Raw genomic sequence first — 22127 nt, 5'->3', positions numbered from 1 at the left:
TCAGGCCTTGCAGACCACGGAAATATTTCAGATTCCATCCTAAGAGTCAGGGTAAGTCATTAAAGGGATGTTGTTCTTATTATGGTATTTTATTTTGAGAATGATCAAGCACATAGAAGAATTCAAGATCACAGTGAACATCCATGTGCCTTTTACTTAAACAATTATATAATTTAGAGTATTTGCTTTATCATTTTCCCCACATATAGGTACCATTTTCTTCCTTTTGACTAAACCTCTTAAAAGTAATTTGTAGATATCATGACAATTTACCACTAAATAACTCAGCATGTATCTCCTTAGGTTAAGGATATTCTTTTATATAACCTCAGTTCCATGGTCACTGAAAGAAATTAATTAGTAAACTATTTCATATTCAGATTTTCACAATTATTTCAAAATATGTGTGTATGTATATAAATAAATAAATACATGTATATATGTGCATTACTTTTAAAGTTAGGATCTCGTCAAGATTCGTGCGTTGTCTTCAGCTATGTCTTTGCCATCTCTGTTGATGTAGACCAATTCCCACTTCCTATCCTCTGCCCTTTTTTTTCTTTTTACAACATTGACATTTTGAAGAGTCCAGCCCATTTGCCTTGTGGAATGTCCCTATGTTGGATTTGTCTAAGTGTTTTCTTGTGGAATTATTTAACTTTTTCCTCTATTCTCTACATTTCCTGTAAATTGGAATTTAGTCCTAAGGGTATTGTTAGATTTAGGTTAAACATTTTTGGTAATAATACTTCATAGGTGATATTGTGAATGTTATTTGTACCAGATCAGAAGGTGTATGTCAGGATGTCCTGATATTAGTGATGTTACGTTTGGTCATTCAATTAAGTGGTAACCACTGTCTGTCTTCCTTGTAAAGTAATCTGTGAGGTGATACTTTGGCATCATGTGACTATCCTATTACTTAACAACTCACTTATCGGTTTTAGGATTCATTGATGCTCCTTCACTGAGTGTTTTAAGTAGGCAGTGATCTGATTAGATATGTAGTTTTAAAAGATCACTGTGGCTGCTGTGGGAAGAAATAGTTGGAGGAGGCAAGAGAAAGAATGGGGAGATAAGCCATTAGGACAAGTTTGTAGTTGTACATTTGAGATGAAAGTGCTTAAACTAGGATGCTCAGTAGTGGCAGAGAACTGGATGGGTTTGAGAGGCATTTTGGAGATGAAACTGAGAAGACTTGCTATATGGAGAGGAATTGTTTTCAGATTTCTGGCATAAATAAATAGGTGAACAGTGGTGCCATTTACGGACATAAACAATCATTTTAGGCTTTTATTCTATAAAATTTTATTCCTTTTGATTTTATTCCTATAGGAATGTCTCATTTATAAATAGGCTATCTATGACACATCTTATTTAATAAAATGTTAGGTTTATCTAGCATGAGATGTGAGTCTGTTTTTCCTTTCTCAGCAGTGTCTGGGAGAACAGAAAATGAGCCCTGCTCTTCACAGTCAGCTTTGAAATAGAAAAAATAAGCCTGTTTCAAATGGGATGCTTCTAGATTTAATCTGAAACATGACAGAAAAGCAACTTTGGGGTTTTGACGGCTAAATTGTCAGTTCATGTGTTTTCCACATTACTTTTCAAAAATGATTTTTTATGTTTGTGGTTAAACAAAAAACTATTTCAGGGAAATGGGAATGAAGAAGGGAACAACCAGTCTAATCTCTACATGGCTCCCTGTATAATAGCTTAGTTTTCCGGAAAACGTGGTTCATGAAAGGAATGCCCATAGACTCAGGGCCTCATACAAACTCAACTTATTTTAACTATTTACATCAATGATGATGCTCTACTAATATTTGGTTTCAGTTGTCACATATTCATCATTGGGAGCTAATTTGCCCTTTCACGGTTACTTCTTACATTTTGGAAAACCTATGTCCTGAATCTATTGCCCTAAGAAATGAAATCTAAGAACTTCCAAGGAATTAGAGACTGAAACCTGGATAATGGCGGTGCTCCTGAGAGCTGATGGCGGGCAAAGTGCTGCTGCTGTTGTCAGGCCACCTAGGCTCAGATTATGTGCTCATATAGAGTTTTCTAACAGATCTTCTACAGAGGGAGGATAAATCAGAGACTCCCTAAAGCACTGAAGGAAAGAAATATTCTCATTCCTTTCCTGGATGATAGTCAACCTTGAAGCTGTACTGAGGGCACTCTTGTGTTTTCTAAATCAGTGGCTATAATTCTTTTTCGTGTACCACCTACTGGGAGGGAGTGAGGGGTGAAAAGTGTAAATTCATATAATTGTAAGAGTTGCCCTTCACACGTTTCCGGAATTAGGCCTGTGTTTTAGCATTTTGTAGAGCCTTTTACAATGAGATAATTTCCCTTGGAAAACATGGTCCATAATTGCTTTCATTTTCCAAGTGGTTTTCCAAAGGCTAGCCAACTTTGAGATGTTATCTACATCACTGATGAATATTTATTAAACATCTCTGGATACACCATTAAGAGCACACTTTTTTTTTTCTCCAAACTGTGACTCTCTCCAACTTGTAAATAGTAGCAAATTTATTCTGGAAGAATACTAATAGCAGTTAACTTCTCATAATAATCATATGCAGTAGGTTCTATATTTTGTTCATTTACAGGTGAGGAAATGGAGGCTTAGAGAATTTAGTTGATTTGCCTCAGGCAAATTAAAAAAATGCCAGTGCCTGGGTCTCACCCCCAGAGATTCTGATTTAGTTGATCTAAGGTGGAACCTGGGCAACTGTGAGCCCAGGTAAGTTGAATATACTTTTAGGATTGAGAACCAACGCTCCAGAACTGTGTTGTCTAATATGGTAACCATTAGCCACCTGTGGTTAAAATTTAATTAAAACAAAATAAAATGAAAGAGGAGTGCCTTACTCACACTAACCGCATTTAAAGTGTGGCTACTGGCTACCATATTGGACAACAAAGATATGGAACATTAACATTATCAAAGACAATTCTATGAATGGGGTAGCTGCCTGTGCATACCCGATTCCACCTTGCTGTTTTTTGTTTTTTTTTTCTTTTTTTTCTTTTGGGTTTGGGAGGGGGAACTAAGTGACAAACTATTTGGAAATATTTGCTTATGAGACATGAATATAGCTCTCAGTGTTTGTAATTAAGTACATTTATTCTATATCTTACTTTAACTTTCTTCAAAGCAAGAAAAACAATAACCTCCATTCTTAAACAAGGGTGTGTGGAGGATTTTGCTGGAATGGAGGTTGTGATCATCCTTATATCCTGATATAAACATTTTGTGTTTATTCCTCAGGATGGATTCCTAAATAAATTATTAGTGGATCAGCAGTATGACTATATTTAATCTTCTGCCAAACTATTTTCAGAGAGGTTGTACTAGTTCAGTCTTTCACTACTGTTATTTGAGAATATTCTGTTTATTGTTCCCTTGACAGAATTTTAAAACTTTGTTAATTTGAAAGAAAAAATGTGGTGCATTGTTTTAATTTTTATTTCTTTGTATCCGAGAAGCTGAAGTTGACTATGTTGACTGAAAATTCCTTTCTCCTTGTGATCATGGAATATAAAAGGACAGGATGAACCAGTCATTTTTTGCTGATAGTATGCTTGCTATATGCAAGTAGTGAAAGTGCTACATGAGACTTTTGTAACTCTCATAATTATTATTTTTGTTTATACTTTAGTATAGCATTACTTTATTCTTAGTGAGTCTGCTGTGATTTTAAAGAAAAGTTATATCATTGTTTACTCAGTAGCCATAAACAGTAATTTTATCTCTAACATAATTGTTATTATTTTTATCTGATAAAGTTATTCTTTTTTGTTTAAGATATTGCAATGAAATGTACTTCCAACAATATATTGCAGTCTTAAATGGCATTGAAAGTCACAAATGATAAATCGCGTAACAGAATGCTTATAATAGTCCTTAAATAACCTTCTTAGGGGAAATGGACTTTTTTTTCCTACCATGATTCCTTTATAAAGGCATTAGTGGAGTTCATGGAGGAAATAGTGTAATTCTCTAAAGTAGAGCAATGATTAAATTCACACAGCTAGTTAAATATCAGCTTGGGGACTAGAACCAAGGTTTCCAGACTCTTTGTCAAGTTCCTTTCCACCTGGGAGAACTCCTATTTCAGTTAATCACATAAACATTAGCATTAGAATGAAGTATCTGTTTAAGCATAATGCCCTCATTTGTAGGTCACTGATGAACATTATCTAGTTATCTATAAAACAACAGTTGTTAGAGATGATGTACAGTTTCACACACATTGAAGGAGGTGGGAAGGCAGGGGTATTATGGAGTGACGGGTAAGTGAAGGTGTTCACACTCTTCTTGAAAAACAACTCTATGCTAGGAGCTCTCCTTTGCCCATGGGCCAAGGCCCTTAGTGACCCAGTATGGGGTCAGGGGCTCACATACCACATATTGCTCCATAAGATTGTCCAGTTGGTCTTTTATTCTAGATAAATAAGAAGACTGAAAACTTTGTGTAAAGAGGAGAAAATTTTTGATAAAGTAGGGTTTATAGCTATTAGTAATGACTGGAAGGCAAGCCGGCTAAGAGGGCAAGGCAGTATATATATGTCAGGAGAATCTCATGAAACTTTGCAAACTTCTCTAGTCTCACATGATTCATACACAGGAGTGTGTCTCCATTCATTTTCCTTCCCTTCATAGCCTACCACAATACATTGCTTATAGTGTGTGCTGAGTAATGGTTGGATTGAAATTTCTTAGTAACTTGTTAATAGACCATTTCTAGAATTTGGGAGTAATCTATGAAATAAATTGAGGCAAGACATCTAAAGGAATACAAGTAAGGTTAAGTGGTTTAGGAATCTTTTTATTTGTTTATGATTCTACTAAACATCTTCTTATTTCTAGGAAGTTTATGTGTGTGTTACAGCCCGAAGTTTGACTCTTGGGAACAAGTCACATATTCAGTGTTTTACTTTCATAAAGGTACTTCTCATTTACTTGGTGTTTACTTTCACATAATCACTTTTTCCAAATAGTAGCAAATTTGACAGATTTTGGTATTATTAAGTAAATTCTATACCTTATACCTATATAATACATGTTTCCTGAAGAAATTCACTAGTGATGAATATTAAGTTAGCTAAATATTTTTATATCTTATATACTTTTTATCTGGACCTCTGTATTTTTCTAGAACTATAGATTAATCCTAATGGACATATTTGACCAAAGTGTGTTTGTTTGCTTTTCTATTATTACTAGTTGGAAAGTGTCAATTGATTTAACTTGCAAAGATACCTAAGGTTTTAGTTAGAAGCTTTCATGATCTCAGATCTTAACAAGTCTTAGACCTAAGATACGTTTATTTCATTTCATGCATCTGTGACCCAAAAAATCGATATGTCAAGAGCCAGCCAGGGGAGAAGGAATAAAGCGTCCAACCTTTTCCAGTTCAGTAGTTGGCCACAGTGTGTCCTTTAATAGTTTTAGTCTGAACCATGCTCAGGAGTGTTTATTTTTGCTTATTGAGTTCATTAAACACTGATATTTATGCAGTACATACTGTAGGTAAAGTTAAGAAATGTTAAGATGGGTTTTTTTCAAAATTGAAAAACTTTATGTCAGACCACACCAGTTTTTTATTCTGCAAGTGTGCCTACTATTTCCTTCAGAAGTTAGAGGTCAAGTTGAAAAAGCTTAATAACTTACTCAATAATGAGGAAAATAAAAGTAACTTCAGAACTAGGCATAAATACATGCTTTTTAATAGTATAGGTTTGATATATTGTAGAAAGTTTTCACACATTTTTCTAATGATTAATAATTAAAACCCATAAATAAAACTTTTCTGAAGATTAATAAGAGTTAGAAAAGGAGAGAACGAAACCTAATATACTGAGTTTAGAGGTGGTACAATACCCTTTCTAACTCAAAGTGCTATTACACAATAGCAGTCTCAGAGGGTCTGGATGACTTTAGGAGTACGGCAAGGAGCCTGAAGCTTGAGGGCCAGCGAGTCACCAGATCTCCTCCTTCTCATGGATCTTTAAGTAGATTTCTTTGGATCATTCCCTCCCAGCACAACCTACCTGTTAATGTCTAAGATTATATATAAGCCCAGAACAACTATTGGAATGTGACTGAACTCAGGTCATACACCCTTAATGCTGGCTTTTGGAGAATGATGGGAAACTATGAAATCTAGAAGTCAGAGATGCTTGCTTTATCCATGTCACAGGTTAAATGTTGAGAGTATTACATAGAGTCCTGCCTTAGGTGGAAGGCCAGCTCTTTGTTTCTTAACATGCTTTCTCTGGCTTCATGTTCTCTCTCCACAGGGTATAGCAAGACCTTCACTGCTGCTCTTGGGAGTGCTCACTCACATGTGATAAAGGGCATTACTTTTCTTAACCTTGGTGAGTGAGAGAGAGAGGCATTTCTCGGTTCTGATCCCTCCTTCCAGTACATGTTATGCCTCAGCCTCTATATCTCATTTTCTTCTCTGTACACCTCATTTTCTCATGCCTCTTTGGGACTTGGATTGCAATAGCAATCACTGACCTTTTTGAAACCCGGTAGGAGAATGTTTCTCTGGAACCTCCTCCCCAACTCCATCAGCCTTTATGGGGGTCTGAAGCGAGGATGCATTTCTCCTTTTAGAGAACCTACACCGTGAGCTTTCTTATGTTTTTAGTAGCCAGTCATAAAAGCCATTTCAGGAGTGTAAAAATGATGACAGTGAATAAGATGTTCCCTAAAAGCCTCTGAGAAATAATATATCATGTTGGCCCATTGATCATGGAGAGGATAAAGGTGTTTGGGAAATTGTCCACTCCCTGTTGCTAATTGCTAAAATCTTCCAAGTCCCACAAGTGATTAATGGATCAGCTTAAGTGAGTTGGTTTTTATTGAGTAAATATTTAAGGGGACTTGAGTTGTATTAAGGGAGTCTACAAGGAAGAAAATAAAGAAGGGGTTTATTGTACCTCTCTACCGAAAGTGGCTTCTTTATGCTAATTGGGATGTGGGGCACACACAGGTCAGTACAAGGCTAAACAACAGAACTATTGCTTGCCCACATATGGGACATGGCACACTATTTAAAAAGGAAAAGCTGCCCGGCCAGTGTGGCTCAGTGGTTGAGCATCGACCCATGCTCCAAGTGGTCGCTGGTTTGATTCCGGGTCAGGGCACATGCCCAGGTTGTGGGCCAGATCCCCAGTGAGGGGTATGCAGGAGGTGGCCAGTCGATGTTCTCTCTCATTGATGTTTCTATCTCTCTCTTCCCCTCCCTTCCTCTCTCTCTCTAAAATCAATAAAGGAAAAAAAAAAAAAAGAAAGGAAAAGCTACTATTATGACAAAGGTTTAGGAAGGTGTGATGTGAGGGAATGGGGCAAAATGAGAACCAAAATGATAAGAATGCTCATAAAAAGATTTCTATTTTGAATGGTACTACTGGCGAGGTAAAATATCTTATGCTATGTGGGCCAGTATGTGGCAGATTCTGTGGGCTCTGAGCCTGTGGGAAATGGCTTTCAAGAGGCCTGGTGCTATTGCTTCCTGTGGTAAGAGATAAATACAAGATTTCTTGGGACTGGGACCTGATTCTTATCAGCATCCTATCTCAAGAGTGATGTGGAAACTTTCCACTAAAAAAAACTTAGCATTTTTTGAGGTCAAAAGTACCCTCTGGGTACCCCTGGGAGTGAGTCTTGAAAAGGGCAGGCATGATTTAATCTATGGTGTTCAGAATCTGGAGAAGCCAGAAAAACTAGCGCTTTCTGAAAAATAGGCTGTTTTCTTCTTAAACACATTTTATAGGCACAAAATTGTACCTTATTAAAACTATTCTAGAAGTAATTTTTATGACAATCATATTGCTTTTTTTTTTTTTTTTTAAATTCTCACCCAAAGATATTTTTCCATTGATTTTTTCAGACAGAGCATGATGGGGGGCAGGAGAGAGAAAGAGACATTGATGTGAGAGAGACACATCAATTGGTTGCCTCTCACAGGACCCCAACCAGGGCTGGGGATCAAACCGCAACCGCAACTGAGGTATGTGCCCTTGACCGGAATCAAACCTGCAGCTCTTTAGTCCGTGGGAGGAAGCTGTAACCATTGAGCCAAACTGGCCAGGGCAACAATATTTTTTTTTTGAGTGATGTGCTTTTTGCTATTAATTGCCTGTAATTTCCTTAAATTGTCACCCTGTCAAAAGGGGCTTATATTGATTAAAATTTTTAAATAACAGTTTTGTTTTTTTTTAATTTCAATTAATCCCCAAGCACCACTATATAAGAAAGATATGTTTATAAATAAAAAGCTTCCATTTAAAAAATTAATACTATATGCTATTTTATTTAAGTTATCTTGACTATTACAATAATTTTGCTTTGTGATGATAATGAAATTGGTGCTCAGAAAGGCTAAAATGTGTGCCCAGGCTTCTTTTAGCATCTCTTATGAGGGGTATTATTATGGTTTCTTATTTCTTTTGAAACAAGTCACTATACATTTAGGGCTTAAAACAACACAAACTTTCTTGTATGGTTCTGAGGGTCAGAATTCTGAAATGAGTCTTGAGGAGTTAAAATCAACACGTGGGCAGAAATGGCTCTTTCTGGAGATGCCTGGGAAGAAAGGCTCCTTTGCCTCCTACTGCATCTAGAGGCGAGCAATTTTTGGCTTAGTCTCTTTCATCATATGATCTTCTCTTCTGTAGTTAAATCTTCCTCTTATAAAAACGTATGTGATTACATTGGGTCTACCATCCCCATCTCAAGATCCTGAATCACATCTGCAAGGTCCCTTTTATCACTCAAGGTAACATGTTCATAAGCTCTGGTGATTAGCACTTGAACATCTTTGGAGGCCATTGTTCAGCTTACCACAGATATTATTGACATTTTTGGTGAGATAATACATAATTCTTTGTGTGAGAGTGTCTTGCACATTGAGGGCTTTAACTTTCTTGGAGCTCATTCACCAAATTGTAATAGGAATCTTCCTCCACCCCAATGATTGTGACAACCCAAAACACCTTTATATATTTCCAAATGCCCCCTCTTCCAGGGACATAGAGAGTACCATCCTAAATAACTAGTTAACCTAGGTCATTTGATGGCAAACTTTTACCACTGTGCCCTACGATATTATTTGTGTTTTTCTACTTAAGGTTCTCCGTAATTATATTAATGCAACCATTTGTGCTAAGCACTTTAACATCACTTGCTCCATGGTGACTGGCTAGAGTTTCACATCCTCTTTCCTTTCCTTTCCTTTGCATAGAATGCCTTCTATGCAACTGATTAGCATATATTTCGTTGCTTCTTTGGAAAATAATATTCCAGCTGGCTCATTTATAATTTAAATGTTTCATCTGTATGAAATTCACTAAAATCATGTGAATTTCTGTTTTCTTAAGATCCTAGGAAAATTATTGGTATTTCTACCCTCCCATTCTCTAGAAATCTAAGTTTACACCTTGGCTCAATCTGTGTACAAATGTTCTTGGTACAAAGATATCTAGTGCAGGGACCCTGAAAGTGTGAATTTTATAGAGGCAGCAAGCTATGCAAGGAAGTAAACTAGTACTTCATAAAGTGTCAGAATGCCTGCTGAGATTGTTTTGATGAATATCAATTTAAAGTTTCTCTAAACAAAGTGATGATGAAGACAATAATGATAATGGCAGTGATAAGGATGACTATGATGATGATGATGATGAGTATGGATAAACATAAGAAACTAAATTTTAGAGCTTCCTCAAACTGGCAGAAACTGTGAAGGAAATTCCCATTATAAACTATTCCCAGTTTATTAGATTAAGGAATAATTCATGTTGCTTAATCTTTTCAATTCTAAGTTGCTCCCAAAGATTATTTAGATTCATATAAAGCCACAATTCACTTAGAAACAAAGCTATAGATTAAATTAAGTTAACCATGGCTATATGTTTGAGTAAAATTAGCCACAGAAATAAATGAGATCTGCTAGTAGGATGATAGGTACTGACCTAAAACAGCTAATTATCACATTGGTCAAAGCTTTTGTGTTTTAAGAGATTAAAAGAGAGAGATAGAGATAGAGATAGAGATAGAGATAGAGATAGAGATAGAGAGAGAGATAGAGATAGAGAGAGAGAGAGAGAGAGAGAGAGAGACTGACTCTGACCACATGTAGATGACTGAAATCTTTCTCTTCTACAGACTATTACGTGGCTGTTTACTTACCTGGTCATTTCTTTCATCTACTTAACATTCAACATCCAGACCTGATCTGCCACAGTCTGTTTTTGACAGGTACAGCTCTAGTTTTTCCTTCATAAACATGGTCCATTTGAGTTCGTTTTCGCTTTAATGTTTATATTTGGGTGAGAAGGGTTTCTTATATTTGCTGATCTTTTTAATTTTATTTCTTTTTTGGCCAGGAAACAGCCAAGTGATTGATATGCTTCCTCATAGTCCTTCACAGTCATTTTCAGGGTCCCTGGTACTGGATTGGTGTTCTGGAAAGCTCTATCGAGCGTTCCTTAACCAGCCCTATTTATTAGAGTTCCTCTGGAACACCCGGCTAGACTGGGAGAAGATGGCCCTGTTGCACTGCACACTGGCGTGTGGCCAGGACCCACAGTTTCTGGAAGCCCAGGTGGGAACATAGCTTACGTTTAAAAATTGGCAAATAGACGATATCAAATGTATTTATTTAGTGGTTGAACATGAACAGAAGTTAGTTTATTTGTTAGCAGTTAATCAAGGTTGAAGGTCTCCATCCTAACTTGAATATACTTTTCTCTTGTGCTCCTTTTTAATGGATCCCAACCAGACCTCAGACTGTGAGGGTGCATACATTCTATTGGCCCCTCTCTTTGCAGTATTGTGAAGAAGTGTTTAGCTACATCAGTAATATACCAAGGAAGTGCTCAGTAAATAATGAGTTTCATAAATATCTACTTTTTCACTCATTCTATATTTGGTGTATATTGTCAAATGGACTAAAATCTGGTGGCATATATTCTATTGAAAATTACATTTAAATTACACATTATAGTTTACAAAGTACCTTTATGCATTAGAGCTATCCTGTGATGTCAAAGACTTAATTAGGACCAATAGGTAATTGGTTTATTGTGAAAAAGATATCTTAAGCATTTTATTTTAACCTAAAACATAAATGTACATTTATTCAGCCATCTTCTGATGTAAATGAAAGTCCTGTATTTGAATGTTAGCTAACTAATGTTCAAAATATTTTTTCTTACATTAAACTACTAGTAATGTGTTGTCTCTTCTTGTTAGTTGCTTTTTCTTTTCTTTTCCTAAGGAGAACAATAATTTCAAAACAATCTGTATATAGGGCAATTTTTTTTTCTCAATCTTTTATAGTTATCTAACATGTACCTAGTTTTTAAATAAGTGTTTTAGAGTCTTTCCTAAGCATCCAATTTTTGTCGACCCAACAATACCCTTTCTGCATCCATGTGTCAATTGTCTATGGTAATAGTTTATTAAATTAACTGCTTGTGAAAATAAATACAATAAGCATGAATAGGTTTGGAAAAAACAAATTATTGGTAGGAGCAGGAGAGTGAGAGTCCATTGTGGTTAGGCAAGCCTTACAGTACCCATCAATTCTAAGGTAGGGACAAGGAGCTTTATTCCTCCAGCAGATGATGATGGTTTTGGAGATTTATGAGAGAATTGATACTATCACAGGGATTATCCCTCCCTTGAGAGGATAATACAGTGCTGTTAAATAGTGTGACATTGTTCGTACTGATTACTGAGCTGGAATTCAGACCCTGATCTGTTGCCCCCAAGCTTAGTGGGTTTGTTTTCTCTACCCCCCAGCCCTTCGCACTGGTCTTTGCTAGAATACAACCTCCTCTAGCAAAAACAAACGTTGGGTTGAAGAAGGTTTATTTGGATTCCAGCCAAGGTCACTTATTAAAAAGACGTGTACAAAGGACCTCATTTATAATACTGTTTTCTTCACACAGTTTTCCATTATCTATCTTGTAGGTAGTATAGAGGTAAGTGTATTCTTAGGCAATTCCAAAATAGATGTAGAATTTATATGATTCATGTATATTTTATACTTCTTTGGTAGTGGGGGCAGGGTGCAGATTTAAATAGTAAAAGAATTGTCTTCTTACTTTTTAAAGATTATTCAGTGGATTTCTGAGAACATCTCTGCTTGCTATTTATTTGACCCCATTCAGGAATTTATAATTGGTAGGTATTGCACATGTTGTGTGTTAAGCTGAATCCTTGACCCTTTTGCCTGAGGGAAAACAGTAAATTGATAATGTCCCAACCTGTGAAACTGCTTGCTTAGGAGATTTTTTTTTTTCTGTTGTAGTCAGCAGCTAATTAAATTTTGTTCTCTTGTGGTTTTGTGAGAAGCTATGGCTGTTTAGAGACTAATAAGATATAAGATATGATTTTGAGCCTATAAACCTCATCACTGATTTTTTTTTCAATAAAATGTAGCTTTCTTAGCTCATTTTTGTGTTGGTTGGTTTGATATTAAGTTGTATAATGCCAAGGAATATTTTTAAAGCAATTCCTACTTTTATTTTTTTAAAAAAGTTGATTTTAGAGCCCTGGCTGGTTTGGCTCAATGGTTGGAGCGTCGGCCTGCAGACTGAAGGGTCTTGGGTTCAATTCCTAATCAAGGGCATGTACCTGGGTTTCAGGTTCGACCCCCAGCCAGGTCAGGGTCATGTAGGAGGCAACCAATTTATGTGTCTCTGTCCCATTAATGTTTCTCTCTCTTTCCCTCCCTCTACCCTAAAAAAAATCAATGAAAAAAATATCCTCGGGTGAGGATTAACAAACCAAAAAATTGATTTTAGAGAGAGGAAGGAAGAGAGAAAGAGAGAGAAACATTGATGTGAGAGAGAAACATTGATTGGTTGCCTCCCAGACATGTCCTGACTGAGCTTCAAACCCTCAACCTGGGTATGTGCCCTGACCGGGAATTGAACCTGTCACCTTTTGGTGTACGGGACTACGTTCCAACAAACTGAGCCATACCGGCTAAGAGTGCAAATTAATTTTTTAAAAAGTTATTCTCACCCTGGCGGGTTTGCTCAGTGGTCAGAACGTTGGCCTGCAGACCAGAATTGTGGGTTCGATTCTGGTCAAGGGCATGTACCTTGGTTGTGGTTCAGTCCCCGGCCCTGGCTGGGGTTGTGCAGGAGGCAACCAGTTGATGTGTCTCTTTCACACTGATGTTTCTCTTTCTCTCTCCCTCCCACTCTGTCTGAAAATAAATGGAAAAATATCCTCAGGTGAGGATTTAAATTTTTTTTTTAAGTTCTCATTATCAAAAGCAGAACCTGAACATTTTAATCAGTAGATAAAATTATATTAATTAATTTTTGTTACAGATGTTTCTCCTTTTTCCCCCATTGACACCTTCCCCCTTAATGGCCCCCCGCCCCTCCCTGTCCCCAGCATTGTTGTCTATGTCCATGGTTATGAAAGTAGATACAATTATAATGGTTAATTTTTAGAGGATGAAAACTTCTGTTGGTTTGCTCATTTTGGCAAATTACAATGTCTACTGCCTGATTATTATTAAACCATATGTATTTTTTTTTTCTTTCGAAAACCTGCTCAGCTTCTTCCTATTGGAGCATATACCCAGAGACAAGTAACATGGATAAACTTTTGCCATATTCCTCAGTGCTCACTTGGAATACAGTAAGTTAAAGTTTTTGTATTCTTTCTGTAATTAAAATTAACTAATAGTTGTAGGTCATTTGTAGGACATCCCTGTCACAGTGACCTAGGTTGTGATTTCATTTTGATTTTGACTGATAAGAAACTGAGTTGGTGTTCTCTCGCAGAAAAATAATCCTTGACATTGGCCAAAGATATTTATAAAACAGGAGACTTGAGGAGAGGTATAGGATATTTGTTACTCTTCCTACTACCAAGCAGACTTACACCTTTATCATCTTCAAATGGTTAATATTTTATTAGCACCTAGAATGGATTAGAATATTTCTTAGGGTTTTATAAATGAGCAAGGGTGGATTACTGCTGTTAAACTGAGTGGTTCTTTTGATTTAGTAGATCAGCACCTTCCTGACCCCTTTTCTCAGCTTTACAAAGAAAATCTGTAATAACTCCAGAGCTTTATGATCAGTGGAAGTCGGTAATCTTACAAAAACTCACTCATTTAACTTTTTCTTCTGGTTGGTCCAGACTCTCTCCTCTTTAATTAGGAAGTGCTGAGTTAAAGCATTGATCATTTTTCTCTCGAACGTGGTGCAATGAACTGCACTATGTTGGATCAGACAGCGGAGAGCATACACAGGCATCTCCTGAAAAAGGCTCTGCTTCCTCTCCTTCCATTTTTAGATGTCAGAACTACATGCGTTGTCTGGAGGCAGAGGTTCGTATCAAAAAGGCATTTAGAAAAATTACACAGACCTAGGAGAGGATGTTCCAGGACAAATTGCAACACTTACCATTTTGTATTTAGACTATTTAAATACAGTCCTTACAAAAGACATATCTGGTGTGTTTGATCAATATCACAATTTTTGTTGTGCACACTGGTAGTGTTTTCCTAAAGGCCCTTTGTTCTTTTACTGTTAGAGTTATTAAACTTTCATGCCTCACTGTAGAATTATAAGGGGGAGACCTGAGCTTGTTCCTTCTCAGGTCCTCACTGTTTTCTTTAAGAACTCTTGTGAATATACGTGCAGACACTGTGGTTCTGCGGGAGGAAGTTTGCAGGTTGAATCACCCAGTGTCAGGAAATGCACTTCTCAGCTTCTTCCGCTGGCCACCCATGCTCTCTCTTGCTGGCCTGCCCTGTCACGTTCAGTCTGGGAGGCAGATACAGGACCTCTAGTTTCCAGGGTTGTGTTTTAAGATGGAGCATGTCAGCCTGACAGGCAAGTCGTCACTTTTGCATTTCTCATGATTATGTGGCAGAGGAGCTGCTGTGGACATAGAAAGTGACATCCTAGAAGGGATACAAAATAAAAAGAACCTAAGATTCTAACCACTTGTGTATTAAGCTTATTTCAGGGTTTACCACATTGTTTTAAAGTCCTTGCGGTTGGAATAGGTTGCCTTAAGGTCTCTTCTAACCCTGAAATTTTCTAAGTCTATACTTATCCTTAGCAAGGATGCAAATCATTTACTTTTTCCTTTCTCTAACCTGCAAATGCTTTTAATGCCACACCCTTAGTAGACACTTGCCACAATAGAAAACATTACTTTCACACTTCATATGGAGGCAGATTATTTTTGTAAATAACTGAATTGGATTTTGTAAGATACTAGAAAATATGGTGCTCTTTCACATTGATATCCTGAATTATGGTATGCAAACAATTAGCCTTGTTATACCTATTTTAAGATGTTATTTATAACCTAAAGCTGTAGTGACATTTTAATGCTTTTTTATTTTTTTGAAGTGTCCTATGTTGTGAAGCACACAGAAGATTTTTATCACAGGCCTTTTATTCTCACAGAGGAGAACTCAATGGCTCAAATGTTCTTGAAATTTATTTCTCCACTGCTGTAACCACCTTTTCACAGGATGGTTGTGTGCCAGTAAAATCCAGGATATTTAAGTCCTATCCAAATATCAGATTTTATTTCTACATAACGCCTTTGAAATTATTTTGTCATATATTATGTACCTTTTTTTAAGGAAATGAAAGATGACTTGATTTAGTGGAGAGGCTGATATACATAACTCACATAAAAAAGCACTTTGAAAATAACAATGAAAAAAGGGCAATTTGGGAAGTTTATCCTTTTATTAAAGTGTCTGTTTTAACGCTCCCTAGCTAGCAGAATACTATAACTGGGACTTCCTGAGATGAACTGCCCATCCTGGCATCTGCCAGGGTGACAGCTCTGCATCGGGTTCTCTTCGCTCTGAAATTATGGTGGAGGATGAGGTGCAGAAAGCTTTTCTACTAAAGTCAGACAAGAGTTCCATCAGTCTTCATTCCTGCTAGTGAGGCATAGCCAACTATAGTGTATTTAAATTAAAGAGAAGAGGGAGGGAGGATTACAAAATATGGAATGTGCCTCCCCCCCTTATTACACAGTGCAAATGGAAATGTGTAAACAATATACTGTTTGCTACGTATTTCTTCATTAGTCTTCTTTCCTTTAGAAATACTGTCAACTATTATAATCATAACTTTAAAGAGTATTTTTCTTCCTGAAGCAAGAGTTAGGCTGTGCTCACTATTGTTTATAAACTCTGAGGTTTATTTAAAGTAGAGGTTAGCAAACTGGAAGCTGTCCTCAGCTTCTGTCGGTGCAGAAATCACTTTCTGAAGGCTTGAGCTTGTAGGAATTGACATTGTGCGTCTGTTTTCCCCTCTGTAGGAAATTCCTGGGATAACCCTTGTGACGGAAGAGATCACATTGCCTCTAATGAAGGTGAGTCCCGTACAGTCAGAGACTTACAACCACAGACATGCCTGGCTTCTTTGCTGCTTCCACACTGGAGTTAAACCTCTGCTGCCTGGAGTATTATGGTGGTTCTAAAGGGATTGTGAACTGTCAGAAGAGGATGCTGGTAAAGGTTCAGGCTAGTTTTCGAGAAAATCCTTCCTAAATGGTTGCATAGTTACTAAGGATTACATTATGGCATTCTTAGAAATGCTCTTAAAGAGGGACGTTTTCTGAAGGTAGAGAGTTACATGGCTCAAAGTAAACCATATAGAGCTAGTACTTTTTACTGCATCTCAAATCCGTTTGTTCTTGTAAATGATCTTACAAGGTGTGGTAGCTGTTTTTTATGACGTTTGTGCTGTCACTTCCTCATAGCACATCCACACCCACCCACTCACCTGCCCCCCCCCCCCCCCCCACAGAATCTTAAAACCATTAAGTAACCTAGCTGGGATTATTTCATTTCCTTCTGGTTCTAAGAACAGCTTTTCTGTTTCTCAGGAGTGGCCTGCCTTGGCTGCCTGTGGCCTTGGTCAAGCTTCTGTACTCCTTCCTGCCCACGAAGTGGCAGCTATTAGTGTTTTTCTGCAGTCTGGTGGTCTCAGTCTGGTGGTTTCACAAGAATGTCTGAATACAATAGGGAGAATGGGGTGGGGTGGGTGAGTAGAAGAGAATGCATATGTAGTTAAAACTGGGGAGTATTTTAGCACAGTTTCCTTGAAGCTCCTTTGTTGTTTTTGGCATTGCCTGCTGTTAATTATAGATTGGTGTGTACTGGGAAATCTCAACCTTTGGCAGCAGGCAGCTCAATGTGCTGCTGCCTTTTACATTTGATTCTTTTGCATCCATGAAGGGCAGGCCCGACCTGGGCAGCAGGGGAAAGCTGTGGGTGTTCGAGGTCACGGTCATGCACTGGGGATGAGAGGGGGCCAACAGGGCGGGCTTAGTGGTTCTGGGTTTGGTCCTAAGAAGGGTGCTTTAAGGAGAGACTTAAAAGGTATGTTTCTAGACCACTGCTCTACAAAGGTAGGAAGATGAAAGGAAAAGAAAGGTTTGATTAATAGTTTAAAAGGTTCTTTTTAAGAGCCTCCATCCTTTCATTTTCTTGTTTCTGCGTCTACAACTCATGCTGCCAAACCCATAATTTGTTTCATGGACAAACAACAAACTAGTGAAGAGAATTATAAAAAGAAACAAATGTCACCCATCATTCTACAGCTCCTGTCATTACCAACTGTTTATTTCTCCCCATCTCCCCTTGGTCTTTGCTATACATATGCATTTTTACTTAGCAGTAATGGCAATCTAGGACACATTTGCTAAAGATGACAAATTATATCATCCACATTTTGCATGTTGCTACATAAATTCCATAATTATTATTACTAATGACTTCATGGATTCTACTGGGTTGCTGTGTCTTAATTACTTAATCATTCGGTTTTGGGACAGTTTGTCTCCAGCTCCCACTTCAGGAAATTACTATTACAAATTATCTTGCAGTGAGTATCTTTATGTAGACAGCTTTTCTTTGGATTTACTTCCCTAAAGTTAAACACCAAGGAGTATTATTGGGCAAATAGCTATGACAATTTTTATAGCTTTTGATTCTTATCGCCAAATTGAAATTAAAAAAAGTTGTGATAATTTATACTGTTACAAGGGATTTATGAGTTGATAAGTTTATTATAATCTTACCAACATTGTGTTTTTTTATTTAATAAATTAAGTATAAAGAGTGATGGGAGCCCTGGCCGGTTTGGCTCAGCGGTTAGAGCGTCGGCCTGCGGTCCTGAGAGACCTGGGTTCGGTTCCCGCTAAGGGCGCATACCTCGGTTGCAGTTTGTCCTCGGCCCTGGGGGTGGCAGCCACTCGATGTGTCCCTTTCACATCGATGTTTCTCTCTCTCTCTCTGTTCCTCTCTCTCCCTCCCGCTCTACCTGAACAAAAAAAAAAAAAAAAAAAAGTGATGGGAAAGTTCTCTTAAAGTTTTTACCTATTGGCTTATTCCAAGAATATGATTTGGCTTTGCTTAGAAACAAAGTAACTTATTTTTGCACTCTCTGGTTCTCCCCCCATCTCCCGTTTGTGTGTGTGTGTGTAAATGATGTGTTTTTGTGTTGTTCGTGTTCATTTTTCTCCTTGGCTATTCATTCTGCCTTGTCACTTTTTCTCCTCTCCCTTAACTGTCTTTAGCATTTGGCCCCGCAGACAGTTGTTTCCCATCAACCATTCCCAAAGCTGCCTGGGAGCTCTTTGGTGACTCCACGTGTGCCCATATGCTAGCAGTAAATGTTACCAAGGACAAATTTAAACTTCACAATCTACACTATCCATGGGGGATGGCAGATGTATACTGCTGGGAGTGACCTTAGGCTCAGGAGAAGGTGGTACTGGGTTTGACTTGGCCAGCTCCCTGACCCCCACCCCAATCATTCATCCTGGGAGACTAATCAGTATCTTCTGGTTCATGGGACATCTGGCCCTGATATCTCTCATTTGTTCCTCCATCTCTGCTTGAGTAATAGCTATCACTATAAGCTGCTGCCTTTGACCTCCTTTTTCTGCCCCAAGTCCCAGCTTAATTATATTGTGAGGGACCTGGTTGCAGTGGCATATCCCACCCTCTGCTTCTCTCTCCCAGCCCCAGTTATGAGACTGTTCTTGCCATGCTTACCTGATAGGACTTGGCTTGGAGCACCCAGGACCCGAATCATAAGCCACCTTGGAAAGCATGCTTTCTGCCAGGAAGCCCCTGTTCACTCTGACCCACACTTGATTCTGTGCTGCTTGGTATGACAGCTCTGATAAAGGGTCGGGAGAGGAAGGGAAAATGAAACTAGATATGTACTTTCCTTCTGCTCTCTCTGCAAACAATTTTAGCTTGAAGTGGAGCTCTTTACAAATGTTTAATATACAGGGGTAAAAGTAGGTTTACTGTCATAATACAAATAACTAATAAATAATAATACTAGAATAGACTGTGTTTTGTGTACTTATAACTATAAACCTACTTTTGCCAACCCCGACTGAACGTGTTAGGATGGCTTAGAAGATTGTCACCTGAAAGGCAAAAGCTTTCTTACGTTATAAAATGACTTCTAAGAATTTTAAAAATGAAAAAAGAAGTTTCTTGAAAAAAGTCTTACTTAAAAAAATTTTTTTTTTTTCTTTTTTTCTTTTTTAGAGGAAGGAAGAAGGAGAGAGAGAGAGAAACATTGATGAGAGAGAACATTGGTGGCCTCCTGCATGCCCCCCACTGGGGACTGGGCCCACAGCTTGGACATGTGCCCTGACTGGGAATCGAACCAGCCACCTCTTGGTGCATGGGTGACACTCAACCACTGAGCCACATGGGCCAGGCAAAACAAGTCTTACTTTAAAAGGATTGTCATCAAAAGCTACTTCCTAGATTTCACCCCTTCTTAAAACACGATTTTCTCTAGGGAGATGGCAACTTTTATAAAAGGTTAAAAATTAGCATTGATTTTATAATGAGTAGAGAAACTAAGAAAACTATCCTATGGATATATGGATTAAAAAAGAGAAAGAGTAACTTACTTTTTTTTTTTTATCCTCACCCGAGGACATTTTTCCATTTTTTGTTCAGGTAGAGTTGGGGGGAGAGAGAGGAACAGAGAGAGAGAGAGAGCGCGCGAGGGAAACATCGACATGAAAGGGACCTATTGAGTGGCTGCCACCCACATGACCAAGCGGGGCTGGGGACAAACTGCAACCGAGGTACATGCCCTTAGCAGGAACCGAACCTGGGTCTCTCTGGACCTCAGGCCGATGCTCTAACTGCTGAGCCAAACCAGCCAGGGCAAGAGTAACTTACTTGACTATAAAGATAAAAGTTGAAAGAACATGCCACAGATGGAGAAATGTAGTCTTTTTACCCAAGTATTTTTAAGCCAGACATCTTTAGTTTCATTTTCTAAAGTAAGGAAGCCTTTTATTTAATCATTTGTTTAGAGATTATTAACTACCTGACCCAGAGATTGCAAAGTTCAGAAGAACTTAAAGCCCCTTCCCACTTATGGCCACACAGAAGTGAGGGTGTTACTGCAAGTGTCTATCAGGGATCTAAATGCCCCTGAGCAAGTGCGAGAAGAGTGGTTGACACCTGGGCTGTTTCCCGTTTAGACTTGTTTATTTAAGCTTCTTCATTTAAAAATTTTTTAAAAAACACTGCCCCCCCCATTATTGTATTACAGGTATCCCCCAATTGGGTAGAGCATGAGTATAGTTAATTGCTTAGTGAAACACAAAGACACCTTTTCCTTGACACTCCCAATGCAGACAACCACCAACACATAAAAGGTCTGTTAGAGATCCAACGTGTTGAGGGAATCACCGAGTAATAGCTAATGATTTTTGTGAAGCCAGAGCCACAATGGAATGCCACCGTTATTTTATTTTATTTTAAAAGATTTTATACTTGGGCTGTGCCATACTTTATTTAATTAATATTACTACTGGTAATATTTAAGTTGTTTCTGCCCTTTTACAATCACATTCCATGAGCCTCGTGATAAAGCTTCTAGCACCTGTGTGTGAGATCACTGACAGGACCAAGTCTTAAAGTGGGATTGCCAAGCTTTGTGACACCTTATTATTAAATCCACAGTGATTATCAGTGGGTTGTGGGTTTGATCCCTGGTCGGGGTGCATCCAGGAGGTGGTAGATTCATGTTTCTCTCTTACATGATGTTTCTCTCTCTCTCTCTCTCTCCCTCCCTCTAACTCTTCCTCTCTCCCCTGCCACTTCCTCCTTCTTCCAACCTCTCCTCAACATTTAATAGACTTTGCCAGGCTCTGTGGCTACAAGGTCCTGGGACACTGGGCTCCACCATGCACTGTCATGCCCCACAGCTGACAGTTTTTAAAAATTAGAATTGTTGCCCTGGTTCAGTTTGACTCAGCGGTTAGAGCATCAGCCTGCAGATCAATGAGTTGTGAGTTCAATTCCAGACAAGGGCATGTATCTCAGTTGCCGTTGGTACCTCGGCCCTGGTCAAGGTCGTGTGGGAGGCAACCTGTCGATGTTTCTCTCTCTCTCTCTCTCCCCCTCCCTCCCTGCCACTATATCTGAAGATAAATAGAAAAATATCCTCCAGTAAGAATTAAAAAAAATATTAGAATTGTTGCTTTGACAAAAATGTAGCATTACCAGAAATGTCAGTTGGTTATGTGGGAAATACTAATTAATTTCCCAAATTCAGTTTACACACATGTGATATTGTGTTATAACTACAAATATATATTTAGTCTTCCAAATATATCCATAGTTCCTGGCACAGAGCTCCCCAAATCCTTATAATTTTCAAGTGTTTTGGGACCTCTTTTACAATTTTAGTGTTTGCTCCCAGTGTCTGAAGCAGCTCCATAGGTGAGAAGAATGTGTTTGTTATTTATAACAAGCCCCTTTCAACCATATCTGAGATTATGATAAAGAGGTGACTTTGGAAAAACACCTAAGGATGGGGACTGTGGCCCTGAGAAGCAACCACATGACTGGAGGGTTGGAACTTTCAGCCCCCGCCCACTCCCCATCTCCTGAGGTGAGGGTGACTGGAGATTGAGTTCAGTCACCAGTGGCTAGTGATTTAACCAACCATGCCTTTGTGAGGGAGTCTCTGTAAAGAACCCTAACTGAGGGGTTTGGAAGCTTCTGGGTCGGATAAGTGTGTGGGGGTTC

General features: G+C 38.3%; 1 protein-coding gene across 3 annotated transcripts in view; it reads left to right on the top strand.

Annotated features, from left to right (window-relative positions):
* The window catches only part of LOC118620488 (gamma-secretase activating protein), a 64731-nt gene that overhangs the window by 10510 nt on the left and 32094 nt on the right, over window positions 1-22127 (top strand). For all 3 annotated transcript variants that reach the window (XM_036247602.1, XM_036247600.1, XM_036247601.1), the window contains 7 exons: window positions 4886-4963; window positions 6319-6396; window positions 10193-10285; window positions 10414-10631; window positions 12148-12217; window positions 13611-13693; window positions 16358-16411. In XM_036247602.1, the coding sequence (XP_036103495.1) occupies window positions 4886-4963; window positions 6319-6396; window positions 10193-10285; window positions 10414-10631; window positions 12148-12217; window positions 13611-13693; window positions 16358-16411 (674 nt within the window). The remainder of the gene's footprint in view (window positions 1-4885; window positions 4964-6318; window positions 6397-10192; window positions 10286-10413; window positions 10632-12147; window positions 12218-13610; window positions 13694-16357; window positions 16412-22127) is intronic.

The sequence above is a fragment of the Molossus molossus genome, unplaced genomic scaffold (genome assembly GCF_014108415.1).
Source record: "Molossus molossus isolate mMolMol1 unplaced genomic scaffold, mMolMol1.p scaffold_m16_p_7, whole genome shotgun sequence".
Taxonomy (NCBI): domain Eukaryota; kingdom Metazoa; phylum Chordata; class Mammalia; order Chiroptera; family Molossidae; genus Molossus; species Molossus molossus.
The sequence above is the reverse complement of the archived record's forward strand: the minus strand, read 5'-3'. Positions and strand labels throughout refer to the sequence as shown.